This window comes from Felis catus, chromosome A1 (genome assembly GCF_018350175.1).
Source record: "Felis catus isolate Fca126 chromosome A1, F.catus_Fca126_mat1.0, whole genome shotgun sequence".
In the NCBI taxonomy this organism is placed as follows: domain Eukaryota; kingdom Metazoa; phylum Chordata; class Mammalia; order Carnivora; family Felidae; genus Felis; species Felis catus.
In genome coordinates this window covers 70188717-70202508 of record NC_058368.1, presented here as the reverse complement: position 1 = coordinate 70202508, position 13792 = coordinate 70188717, and the positions used below count along the sequence as shown (strand labels likewise).

Below are 13792 nucleotides of genomic sequence, written 5' to 3'. Positions count from 1 at the left end.
GTCCGGGGAAAAGCCAGTCCAGTTCTTCCTACCTCCACGGTATGGACCAACCACAGGTTATTTTAAGAGGAGGGCTGGTTTCTGTCACTTTGAGAAGTGCTGGGTGGCATAGGCTGTGGGATAATGTTTTTTTTATAGCTATGTTTTGTGGGTCCTTAGACTGTGAAAGTATTCATTACAGGAATTTATTTTATCGTCTTTACTGAAACTTAAGTAAAAATAAGTGTGTTTGCTATAATAAGTGAAAATATCCAAAGTTATATAGAGTTAATCTTTCCCCTTCATCCTCCACCCCGACACCCAGAGAGCACTAGTGTTACTAACGTGTTGTAATTCCCCTGGTGTCAAACCGATTGCTCGTGGAAACATACACACATATATAGCGTGTGCAGTTTTTTAAAAAATATGTTCGTGATATATATACATGACTCTGAAACTTGTTCCATCACTTAAAAGTATCTTGTAGATGTCCCTCTGGGGCTGTAGAGGGTCTAGTTTACTCATTTTTCATAGCTGTGTGGTATTACAGATATGGGTATTATGCACTTTATTTAACATCTCCATATTCATGAACATTTTGGGTTATTTTCCTTTTTTTAGTCTCTACAATCTGTGCACAGTACACAACGTGACCTCTTTACAAAATACTTGTGTTCTAAGGATGTTCCCCAAAGTGGGACCTCTGGGTCAGAGGTTATTGTGTTTTTAATGCTTTAAATATTGCCAGGTTGCTTCCCCAAAAAGTTGGAACAACTGACATTTCCATTTCTCTGTGTCCTCACCAGAGGAGTGAAAATGGTGTTTCCCTGCTTTAATTTGTGTTTTGCTGCTTAGTGGTGAGATTTTCCTACTATCATATATTTGGGTTTCTTCCTCTCTGACTTGCATGCTCATATTCTTTACCTATTTTCTTTTCTTTTCTTTTCTTTTCTTTTCTTTTCTTTTCTTTTCTTTTCTTTTCTTTTCTTTTCTTTCTTTCTTTTTTTTTTTTTAACTTTTTTTTATGTCTTTATTTTATTTTGAGAGAGAGACAGAGAGTGCGAGTGGGGGGAGGGGCAGAGAGAGGGAGAGACACACAATCCAAAGCAGGCTCCAGGCTCTGAGCTATCAGCACAGAGCCCGACATGGGAGCTCGAATTCACAGACTGTGAGATTGTGACCTGAGCTGAAGGCCGATGCTTTTAACCAACTAAGCCATGCAGGTGCCCCCTTTTTTTCTTTTCTAATAGTCAAAGGCCAGATAGCCTCAGTTAGAAGTCAGGCTTCTATTGAATGTGTTGAGGTCTTGGGCAAAGTATTAATCCCTTGTGCCTTAGTGTCTCCTCTTTTAAACAAGGAAAATACTAGGACCCACCTCCTATCATGGTATAAGATTTAAATGTGCACTTAGGATAAGAGCATAGAAATGTTGGCTGTTATCCATAAAAATTTGTTTTTATCATTATGATACTTCCAGATATTTGTTATTCCCTGACTCTAGGGCAAAGCCCTGCCCTTCCCAAGCCACATTTTCTTTCTGCCTAGGTTTTACTTGGTAATTCCTTCAAATACCATTTGTTAGGCATCCCCTCTGTTTAATGCATCGTAGGCCACGGAAGGAATGGGGGAAGGAGCTGAGTTTGCTTTTAATCAGCATCATCACAGCTGTCAATGTATGTAAGGTAGACTGTAAGCTTTTAGGTTATTTTTACATCTAAAGGTGTCGCTTCTTTCCCATTAAATGGTTTCTCTAGTGAAGAATATATCCCCTGGATATTAGTGGCAACATCAGGATGCTTTGAGTCTCTTTCGGCTCGTTGTTGATTTTTTTTTTCTTTTAATGTGTCTGCATCCCTGGTTGTCCTCTGATTATACAGACCTCCTAGCAGTCCTCTGTGCCGTGTTCATTTCTCATCTTGTCTCATAGTCAGTGTGAGACAACAAGCGTCTTTCAAAAAGGCACCAGGGATTGTATCTACATTAAGAATCCGTTGCTCTGCGGTGGTGTCTGAGATCACAGGACTTGCCTTTGTTGAAGGACTCCAGCAGAAATTCAGAAGTAGAATGCATTACTGTTGGTGGTGGCTTACAGCACCTGGTACTGATGTTTTTGTTGGGAAACATCATGGATTGGGCACAAAGTAAAGCAAATTCTCTTGGGTACAGTTAAGTATACTCCACATGCCACATGTTCTGGCTCTTGTGATGTGAAAAAATAGGAACGGTGACAGGTAAGATGGAGTTAAAAAGTTGTCCCATCCCCCATAGGGCATCGGCTCAAATAACACGATTTGTAGGAGTGTTCCTTACCCCCAGAAGCCTTAAAGCTCCCACAGAGAACGGCGAGATAAACCGTGTTGTGCAGAGAGACTCTAGCCATCATCTTATTCAACATTTTTACTCAGAAATGAAAGTGGAGTCCAGAGAGGCTACGCGGCTTGCTCACATTTACATAACTAGTGAACGAGTGGACTAGAACTAGAATACAGTTTCTTAGTGTTCTGGTGGTCATTTCATTTTGCCAGAGAAAGATGGTTTTTAAGTAGAGTTATGATAGAGTTTGGGTCATTGCTAAGAACCAACCTGTTATAACAACCGCATGGCTGAGAATATTAGGAAGATGTTCAGTCTTATTAGTGGTGATCTAGAAATGTAATAGACCATGTTTAGCCACCAGCAGAGATGGTAAGTCACCCCTTCCACTGTGGCTGTCGCTGCCCACATCACATGCTGAGATGTGAGTCGGTCTGTGGGGAAAGAATAGATGAGAGAGGACCCTCCATTCTGACTCTATAGACTTAACCATGGAGATTGAGAGTCATAAGAATGGATACAGATTTAGAGGCACCAAGCACGAAAAATAATGTGGTTGGCAATCACTTCTACCTTGTGAATGTCTTAGAAACTTCTTTCTGTTCCCAAATTCCTCTTCTCCAGCCCCTTTGTCTGTCTCCCTCCATGGCTTCTCTTCTTGCCATCCCTTCAGTGTTGGGGCCCCAGGGTTTCTTTTTACAGACCCCTTCACATTTTCCCCCAGGAATTTCAACTACTCTCAAGGCTCCTCTGTCCCCACCTCTAGACTGATGTTCTCCAAGTCTGTAATTTCAGCCTTCCTCCCTACCTCGTGCTCAAGTTCCAGCTCTCTGTCCACAGGCATCTCCACACTCCACTTTATCACCCTCTCCACAAACCTATCTCAATTAATGGGTTCACTGGACAGCAGGCTACCTACATGGGGGCTGTGGGCTCTGTGATGGACTCTGCTGTGGGATGGGAGGCAGGTGTGATAAAGAGCCCATGTGGGTCTTCCCCTTAACCCACCTCCTCAGCCCTACCCAAGGGGTTCTTCTAAAATGCAGAACTGGTTATTTTGTTCCCTTGCTTAAAATAGTGCCAGGTGTTTTTGGCTTCTGAAGGAAATCCACAGTCCCTAGCACACAAATCCCAGCTTCATTTCTCTCTACTTTTCCCATCATGCCCAATGAATGACTTGATCATTGCTCAAGTGTGACTATACCTTTGTACCTGCAGTACCTCCTCCCAGAACTCCCTTCTCCCCTTTTCTGCCAAATGTTTTTGTAATGCAAGGTGGGTCTTCTTCTGGGAACTCTTTTCCGACTGCCACCTCCTGGTCCAGGTTAGTGATCACTGTGCCTTACACTTTCTTTGCCATTCTTACCACCTGTTTATATTGTCTTCGCTAGTATTCCTTGGGTGTAGAGGCTTTGTTTCATTCACGTGTGTGTCCCTGGTGCCTGACACATACTTGGTGCTCAGTAAATATCTATTGACTAGACCAGCAATGCTGCCTCCTGCCTGCCACAAACACCAATGGCAATCCTTCAAGATCTGCCATAGTTTCTCTGGCCCACCGTTACAGACCTATTCCTTTCTCCTATTCCTGGGCTTCTACCTCAATCTTAGATGGACTCAAAATTCTCCTTACCATCTGGGCTCATTTCCCACTCAGCGTCTGTCTGTGCTGTGTGTCCTTTTCATTCAGCCCCAAATATTCATGTTTTCTTACTTTTTGCTGTTCTACTCCTGCATTCATAGCCCGTCCCCTCTTCCATCACTTTATGAAACCTTTTTTGAAAGTAATGTTTAGTTATTTTCTTTTGCTTTCTTTGACTGCTTTTGACCCTGAAGTTGACTGTAGTTTCATAAGGGCAGGATTAGGTCTTCTTTTCCCCTGTGGCATTCTGGTGTGCTACCTCCTTTGATGGTCTCACCTTGTTCAACATGCAGTTGACTCTCCAGGATGACAGGAGAGTTGTCTGGCAGCCTGATCTTCAGGATGGGACAAACATGTTTGGACACCTCTGTAAGAAGAGGGTTTTTTTTTTTTTAACCGTAATTTTTATTTTTTGTTTATCTTGTTATCAGAGTACCAGAGAAGCAGAAATCAAACTGAAAAGTGAAAGCAGAGTTAAGCTTTTTTACTTGGACCCAGATGCCCAGGTATGAACTATTTTAATGTTTACGTTTTTAAACTAAGTCGGGGAAAGAAAACAGACAGATGATACGTTTGTTTTATTTCTGTATTTTCTTGTTTGTTTACTTTGGACTGGTAAGCAACATAACAACAATACAGAACATTCAGGGGAAAAGGAAAAATAAAAAATAACCATAATCTCATCCCCATTACCACTTCCATTGTGAGTGTTCCATATTCAATAGACTGTGGAAAACTGAGGGATTTACCCAAAGACACTCTCAATCCATAGAGAGCATTTAATTTACCCCATAGAAAGACCATCAGACAATAATAAGCATCACTGAAGATGCCCAGTTGACAGTGGTATTTCCTGACTCACCCAAGGTGCATGTGATCCACATCTGTGCCCTCAAAATCCACACTTGGTGTGGTGGGGCGGGGAGGGGGGGGGTCCAGGGCAGCTGGGAGGGGATGAAGGTTCTGCTGTATTTTCTCTCATATTCTTCTCCTTTTTATTTGTGATATTTTTTATAGAACTTCTTTACCCATTTACTTTAATAATAAATGTATTTTTTGCTTCACAGATTTCATAACCATGTATATGTTTTTGCTTTTTTGACAATTTTTTGTTGTGATAAAATATACATAACATAAATTTACCATTTTAACCATTTTTAAGTGTGCAGTTCAGTGGCATTAAGTACGTTCACGATGTTGTGCAACTATCACCACCACCCATTCCAGAACTTTTTCATCATCCCAAGCAGAAACTCTATCCACTAAACACTTACTTCCCATTCCTCCCTCCTCTCATTCCCTGGTGACCTCCATTGTCCCTGTCTTTATCAATTTGCCTGCTCTAGGAACCACATTTATGTGAAACAATATATATCCTTTTGTGTCTGGCTTATTGCACTCAGCATGATGTTTTCAAGGTCCATCCATGTTGTAGCATGTGTCAAAATTTCCTTCCTTTTTATGGCTGAATAATATTCCACTGCATGTATATACCAGATTTTGTTTGTTTATTTAGTTGTTGATGGACACTTGAGGTATTCCTAACCATAATTTTTAAGCTTGGCATAATAATCCATGGAGTAGATATACCATCATTTATTTGACCACTGTTATAAGCTATATAAACTTATAAAATAGTAGCACTATTGTGAGTTAAGTGAGTTTAGCCTTTTCGCATTTTATGGAGTTTCCTCAGGATACATTTATTATGTGTTTGTTTTAATGTGAACATAATATATTTATGTATTTACATTTTCTTTTAAAGAAGCTTGACTTCACATCAGCTGAACCAGAAGTGAAGCCATTTGAAGAGAAATTTGGAAAAAGAATTCTCGTCAAGTGCAATGATTTATCTTTCAATTTGCAATGCTGTGTTGCAGAAAATGAAGAAGGACCCACTACAAATGTAATTTTCCTCTTAAAAAAAGTATTTTAAGAAATAGAGATTGCAGATGTACCAGTTGCAATGCAGTCTGGACAGAAAATCCTAGTTTCTGATCAGAGAAGTGCAGTGTTTAGATCAGGATGCGGAGGGTTGTTTAGCCTCAGGGACAGGATATTTGTGACAAATGAGACGGGTGGAGACTTCTTTCTCTTGAGCTATCATAAATAGGTTTTGTAATTTCTTCTTCGATAGCAGCATTCTCTTTTCCAGACAGTTTGAGCTGTAGTGACGGTCTGGATTGTTTTTTTGTTTTTTGTTTTTTGTTCAGGTCGAGCCTTTCTTTGTCACTCTATCCCTGTTTGACATAAAATACAACCGAAAGATTTCTGCCGATTTCCACGTGGACCTGAACCATTTCTCCGTGAGGCAGATGCTGGCCACCACATCCCCAGCTCTGGTGAACGGTGGCAGGAAGAGCTCACCTGCCCTTCAGGACATCCTTCACGAAGCTGCCATGCAGTATCCGAAGCAGGTGGGAGACAGAGCCCATCAGTCGTCCCTACTGAGACTTATCTTGCACCTGCTGTGTGAATGCATAATGAGACTCCGTAGCACGCAGCTAGGGGAAATGAGACTGTTGGTTATATCGACAGCATATATAAGCAGGCAGGAAAGGCAAGCTGAGAGAAGAAGAAGCAGTATTTGATTTCTCATTTTTTTTTTTCTAAACTTTCTGCTAGTTGCCCACCCCCCTGACCAAATTGCCTTTTTGATCAGATGATAAACTAGCGATAAAGCACTGAGTGCCTCTGAATAGCATGTTTTAGCACTCTTTGTTGCTTCAGAACGTTTCAGGTTCAGGGGATTTGTTTAATGTGGGTGTGAATTTTACTCACTACAGAAAATTGTTTGTTCCCTAGGGAATATTTTCGGTCACGTGTCCTCATCCTGATATATTTCTGGTGGCTAGAGTTGAAAAAGTGCTTCAGGGGAGCATCACACACGGTGCCGAGCCATACATGAAAAGTTCAGACTCTTCTAAGGTATGAGTGACTTTTATGCTTTATGATGATAAACATCAATTCAATGAAAGGGCCCTCTGTGAAAATAGAAACGCTTAAAGAAATCAGAGTTAAGCCTTATGTATTCAGCCAGATGTATTTATACTTTTTATATTTTAAAATATGTGCACTCTTCACATAGATTTACTCTTAACCTCATGTGTCCAATTTTCATTGAAAAGTAGTCCTGTATGTAAATAAAATCCTTCATTTGTCTAGACAATCCTAACATCCTAAAATAATTGGCAAAACTGGACTTATGAGCTTAACAGTAAACTTTCTATCATTAAAAAGGACATATATTCTATTCAAATAGAGTGCATTCCACTTGTTGACGTGTCTCTCAGGTTCTGGAATTATCTTTGGGTCCATTTACACTTAAATGTGAGGCTGGAGACTAGGGGATGGTCTGACCAGTGAGGTCAGTGCTTCAGGTGCCCTGTTTGGTCACACAGGGCAGGTCATGGTGGCAGAGGTGACCTTGGGTAGAAGAGGGAAGGGAAACATACAAGCTGTCTGGTGTGTTTCCCTTACTTTGGCATAGTGCTCACTACTTGGGGAGTGCCTTGGTGGACACACACAGATGTGAATGTTAGAGGTTATCTAGTCAAGAGCTCTTCTCAGGCATCAGAAAACTGAGGTTTACTAAGGTTTAGTTACCTGCTCAGTGCCCTACAGCTAGAGTGACCAGAGGCACCTGACTGTCACTTTCCAGCATGTTGAGCTACCTGGTAGAGTGAGCTAATAGAGTTCTGTCTCCGCTGGCTTTACAGTATTTGTAAGTGCTCGTCTGGGAGATGGCCCTGGTACACTGACAAGGACTGGTCAGCAGCAGGAGGGGACACCTCCAAAGGCTCTAAGGGACATTTCCTGAGCTGAATCAGAGCTTCCCCTCATGCTGTCTGTGGCCGGCCATACACCACAGGTGTGTCCACGAGCTGCAGGGTGGTTGTTAAAGAATAGGTTGTAGGAGTCAGAGACCTGGGTGCTGAGTGCCTAGGTACTTTGGAGAAGTCATGTCACCTCTCTGGGTTCTGGTGTCCCATCTGTTGTTGAAGGATGATATTGCTACCTGCCCCACCTCCTCTCAGGAATAGCGCAGAGATCAGATAATATACAAGAGATTGCTGGGTGCCTGCGTGTCTCAGTCAGTTGAGCGTCTGACTTGAGCTCAGGTGATGATCTCATGGTTCACAGGTTTGAGCCCCATGTCAGGCTCTATATTAACAGCCCAGAGACTGGAGCCTGCTTTGGATTTTGAGTCTCCCTCTCTCTCTGCCCCTCCCCCATTCATGTTCTGTCTCTCTGTCTCAAAAATAAAAATAAAACATAAAAAAAATTTTTAAATATACAAGACATTGCTGGGGATGCTGCAAATCACTGACACATGTAGGACAACGTTATCATCTATCCCAGCCCCAGCCAGGGGAGAACCCATAGCCCCAGGCACACTGCCTCCAACAGTATGCCTTTCTGGCTGATAACAGCTGGGTTAAGTTTGGTCTCTGGAGAAGAAGCGATTTTACTTTTTAAATCAAGTTTGTAAAACCTTGGATAAGAAGCTCTTTCAGCTCTTCAGTGTTTTGATTAATAATCAATGAAGGCCCAGGATGAGATCGGCTCCCCTGACTGTATGTGATACGTTTCCAGGGCCTAAATGCACCGTCTTTGCTCTTCTGCCTGCCACATGCACGGTTTGAAATTTGGCAGCTCGTGATGGTGCAAAATCACATTTCACTTTGGGCTAGACTTGATGCTCTCCTCCACGCTTCCCAGTGGCCGCCGAGCATCTGTGGAAGTCGGCTCTTCCCTCCTTATGTGTGGGATGCACAGCTCAGCCATGTGTACGTTACTCCATACGTTCACACTTCCAAAGTAATAAATTAAGGCAGAGATTAACCTTTTTATATCAGAATAGGTTTTATATCTCTCTGCTCTCAAGCATGTTGTATCAGAATAGAACTTTTGGCAGAGATATTACCGAAGGATGATTTTCTCATGCATGTCAGAATTGTTTCTTTCCTGTTTTCCAAGATGGTCTAGAACATCATTTAGAGTCAATTTTGTCTTGGAGGAAGAAACTCTTATAAGAAGTCTCTGTAGGTGTAGATCATGAATAGATTAAAAAAGAGGAAGAAAGAAAGAAAAGGGGCGGGGGAGACCAAAGACAAAATTGAGTTTTTCAGTCTTACATACCTTATGTTCCCTGTGCACCCTCAGTAAGTCTGTGGGCTCAGACCCTGTTCGCCGCAGGAAACCGTGAAACTTATTTGAAATCTGGGTTTTAGTTTTAAGTTTTATGCAAATATTGTGTTTTACTCCACAGTATAGTCATTATTGTTAGAAATCTAAAAATGATAGTTTCTATCTGAAAATAGAAGGTAGACCATTTTACCCTGTGACTGTGTGCCCCCAGTGCCCACAGGATCATGCCCTTCTGGAAGAAGAAATGAAGGAACTGGAGGAGCTCCTGACACGTTTCGGTCAAGACATGTTTCTAATTCATTCGTGAGGGTAGCAATTCTCACAGCATGACTGTGGTAGAATCATAATGTCTGGTAACTGGAAGGGATAGTGAAAAGTACTGTGCCTCACGCCCTTCATTTCTCAGGTGGGGAAAATGGAGCCCAGAGAGGGTTAATGGCCTAGACTCACACTGCTGGTTTCAGTTTGACCTAGACACAAACAGCTCTATCATCTGAGTTTTCGCAAACCTGATGCGCACAGGTCACCGAAGGTCTGGTCAGAAGGCAGGTTCTGACCCAGGGGGTCTGGGGTGGGGCCCGAGACTCTGCATTCCTGATAAGCTCCCAGGTGCTGCTGATGCTGCCGCTCTGACACACATTGGTTCACAGGCGCTGGATCACAGTTCCCAAAACTGGTTGACTTTGATGTGCTTCAGTAATGTAAAAGGCCCTCGAACATACCACTCTAACTGAATCAAACTTTTTATTGGGAGCTGTGCAGGATCCCGGTACAAGCACATTCGGGGCACTTGTCCTCCGCTGTAGCGGTAGGGGTACAGTTGATTGATAGACATGTCATGCACACATCTCAGGCCAAAGCAGATCTGCTTCACTGTGCACTATGGGCTTCATAAGTCAAGCCACAACAAATGAAAATTCATCATCAAGAAGTGAAAATAGCAGTAATTTATACCTAGAAAGTAAGAATATAACTAACAGTTGAAAACCCTGGCCTAACTTAAGTCAGCACCTACATAATGTCTTACAGAACAAATCTCTATCCCCCAAATTGTGGGAATCTGCATGAGCTGGAACACATTAGGAGCTATGCTGGCTTAGCATTTTCGTTAGTATTCTCTTTTAAACTTTAAGTATTGCCATATATTTTGGCACGAATACCAAGAATTAACAATTGTTAATAACCCAGTGGACTTATAAGTAGTCCGTAGTCATAAAGAACTATGAAAGCCTATGAAATGTCATGCTTGCAGCCTATGAAAGCAACGTTTCAGAAAAGAAAAGACTTAACATTTTGGAAACGGTCCTCATTCTATATTCTTTGAAAGTCACTGCCATAAAGATTGCATTAAACAGAATACTCTGCACCTAGTGTAAGTCTGGCCAGATTTCCTTACAGTGACCCGTGCTTTTCCATGCATCTGATACTAGGGTAGGAGCTTGTTTAACGAACGTGTGATGACGGCTCTTTAGATCATAATTCTGTCAATGGGGTACAGCACCTCATATCTTGATTCTCGTGTCTTCAAGGTTGCTCAGAAGGTGCTGAAGAATGCCAAGCAGGCTTGCCAAAGACTAGGACAGTACAGAATGCCATTTGCATGGGCAGCAAGGTAACGACAATATCTTTTATGCCTTTGATGTAGCTAGAGATACACAGATATAGATAGATAGATACATAGATACATAGATACATAGATAGATAGACAGACTGACTCCTCTCTTTTGTCTTTATTGCCCAGAGGCAAAGAGGATTTAAATGTGTAAAGTTAAAACATAAGTAAGCCCCCTATGTGAATAATCTTTCGTTAGAATCACAGACGGGGAAGATGCTGGCTGGGAGAGCCGTGCGGGGGTCGGTAGGACGGACGGGAGCTCTTGCTGCAGAGCTGCTGTTCTGGCCACGTGTCCCAAGCCCAGCCTGGACAGCGGCCCAGGGTGGGGGCCTGCACATCACCCTTGTTTGTGAGCTCTGCTTCCTAAGCATCTGACTGTGGATGTTGTTGCCTAAGCACGAGCCATTTGCTGGAAATGTTCTCTGTGTAAATTGAGTTAGTTGTGTTCATCGGCGTAAATGTCTTCCATGTTTTTAGATAATGAAATTTCTGTTAGTACAGCCAATGGAATAATAATTAGGCTTCACATAGAAACCGAAGTTAAGCCGTGGATTTATTTTCATCTTTTGGAAGCTCAGTTTAGAACTGTTGTTTGGCTATTTCAGGACGTTGTTTAAGGATGCATCTGGAAACCTTGACAAAAATGCCAGATTCTCTGCTCTGTACAGGCAAGACAGCAATAAGCTCTCCAATGACGACATGCTCAAGTTACTTGCGGACTTTCGGAAGTGAGTCTCAAAGTGTTACTTATTTGCACACCTGAAAAACAGAAGGTGTTTTCTGTGGGGGGGGGGGGGGCGGGAGGGCAGCGGGCTCCACTCAAACATCATAGGGGCTGTTGGGTGAGCGTGGAACTTTACCTTGAGTCCTTGGGAGGGAAGAGAAGGTCTAACATTGAAGAGTGTCCTGGTTAATTTGAATGATGTTTTCAGTGGTGCTGTGAGGGCAGGGTGAGAGTAGAGATGGGCCTAGGGAGGAAGGAGACAGCTGAGGAACCTTTGGCAAGAGATGGGAAAGGACACAGCAAAGACAGTGCAAGTGGAAATGGGAGGAAGGGACTAATTCAGGTGACATTGGGGAAGCACCTGTACTCTGCCTGGGGTTCCTGATTGGGAGAAGGATGGGAGGAGAGAGAAGTGGGTGGTAGTCTCGGATAAGCAACCCCCCAGTTTCTGACCTGCACGGTGAAGTGACTCATGTACCATTAACTGGATAATGGAAGGGAAGAACAATAACTTACATTGTACTTACTGTTTACCACCATTGTTCCAAATGCTTTACCTGTATTAACAATTGTATTTGTTTCCTAGGGCTGCCATAACAAAGTACCACAAACTAGGGGGCTTAAAACAATGGAAATTTATTCTCTCACAATTTTGGAGGCTAGGTGTCCAAAACCAAGATATTGGTGGGGTCATCCTTGCTCCAGAATCTCAAGGGGAGGGTCCTTCCTTATTTCCTCCAGCTTCCCGTGGCTCCAGGCATTCCTTGGGCTTATGGCGGCATCGCTCTAGTCTCTGTTTCTGGCTTCACACGGCCACCTTCCTGTGTGTTTCTGTTGAAATATCCTTCTTATAAAAGAACTTGTCATGTTGGATTAGGGCCAACCCCAGTGACCTCGTCTTCCCTTGATTGCACTGCAAAGACCCTATTTCCAAATAAAGACACATCCATAGGTACCAGGGATTAGGACTTTAACATATGTGTTTGGGAACACCATCCAGCCCACAGCAACGTGGTAAAAAGAGGGAACACACTGGCGGGGTCGTTCTGACTGAGAACCTGCTCCTATCACCGTGCTGTTGCGGTGTTCCATCATGATGGTCCACTTCCAAACTCACACAACTGATTTCCTTTGCTAGGGACATCGGTTTTAGAGCTTTTCTGGGAAAATTCTGGGAATGAGAAAGAACTGAGGCTATTAGAAGGTAATGAAATGAAAATCATGGGGACGCTGGGCGACTCCGTCAGTTGGGTGTCCCACTCTTGGTTTCGGCACAGGTCATGAGCTCACAGTTTGTGAAATCAAGCCCCTCTTCGGGTTCTGCACTAATAGCACAGAGCCTGCTTAGGATTCTCTCTTCTCTCTGCCCTTTCTCCTCTCTTTCTCTCAAAATAAATGTTAAAAAAAAAAGAAATTAAAAAAGAAAGAAAAAAAAAGAATGGTGAAGAACCAGCCACTAACTATTCTGTACCATAGGAAACCTTAGTCTTGTTTTTTTTATTTGGGGAAAAAAACACGTATCAAAGTAACAATGTCACTTGGCTTAGAACTCAGGATTGGCGGTTTAGCTTTTGGTTCATTTTTACTTTTCGCTTACTTCTCTCTCTTCTGATTTTTCAGCATTCTTATTAGAGCCATAATTAACATCTCTAAAAAACCTTTACTTACTGATAGTAGTATATTGTCATCTGTAACATGTTTTCATACAGTAACTATTGTCATGTTTCACCCTTGCTTATAGAATAAAAACTCATTTTACTCTGTTTTGTTTTTTGAAAACTCCAGTCGCCTTTAGTTAAATAGATTACAATTTTCCTGCACTAGCCCACCGTGCAGTTCTTAGTAATCATGATGTGGGTCCAAACGTAATCACTTAGGACGGGGTACACACTATATTGTTAAGGAGGAGAAAGTGTATCTGTATGACCTCATTTTTTTTTAAATATGTGAAATTTATTGTCAAGTTGGTTTACATACAACACCCAGTGCTCATCCCAACAGGTGCCCTCCTCGATACCCATCACCCACCCTCCCACCCCCCATCAGCCCTCAGTTTGTTCTCAGTTTTTAAGAGTCTCTTATGCTTTGGCTCTCTCCTACTCTAACCTCTTTTTTTTTTTTTTTTTCCTTCCCCTCCCCCATGGGTTCCTGTTTAGTTTCTCAGGATCCACCTAAGAGTGAACACATGTGGTATCTGTCTTTCTCTGTATGGCTTATTTCACTTAGCATCACACTCTCCAGTTCCATCCACGTTGCTACAAAGGGCCGTATTTCATTCTTTCTCATTGCCACGTAGTACTCCATTGTGTATATAAACCACAATTTCTTTATCCATTCATCAGTTGATGGACACTTAGGCTCTTTCCAT

The 13792-nt window shown here is 42.4% G+C and overlaps 1 protein-coding gene across 24 annotated transcripts in view; it reads left to right on the top strand.

The window, feature by feature from the left end:
- Positions 1–13792, top strand: part of DOCK9 (dedicator of cytokinesis 9) — a 291308-nt gene that overhangs the window by 176338 nt on the left and 101178 nt on the right. For 23 of the 24 annotated variants that reach the window (XM_023252831.2, XM_023252829.2, XM_023252810.2 and 20 more), the window contains exons 10-15: positions 4366–4440; positions 5700–5840; positions 6148–6351; positions 6740–6862; positions 10615–10697; positions 11306–11428. In XM_023252831.2, the coding sequence (XP_023108599.1) occupies positions 4366–4440; positions 5700–5840; positions 6148–6351; positions 6740–6862; positions 10615–10697; positions 11306–11428 (749 nt within the window). The remainder of the gene's footprint in view (positions 1–4365; positions 4441–5699; positions 5841–6147; positions 6352–6739; positions 6863–10614; positions 10698–11305; positions 11429–13792) is intronic. The other variant, XM_045055229.1, reaches the window with a different exon arrangement.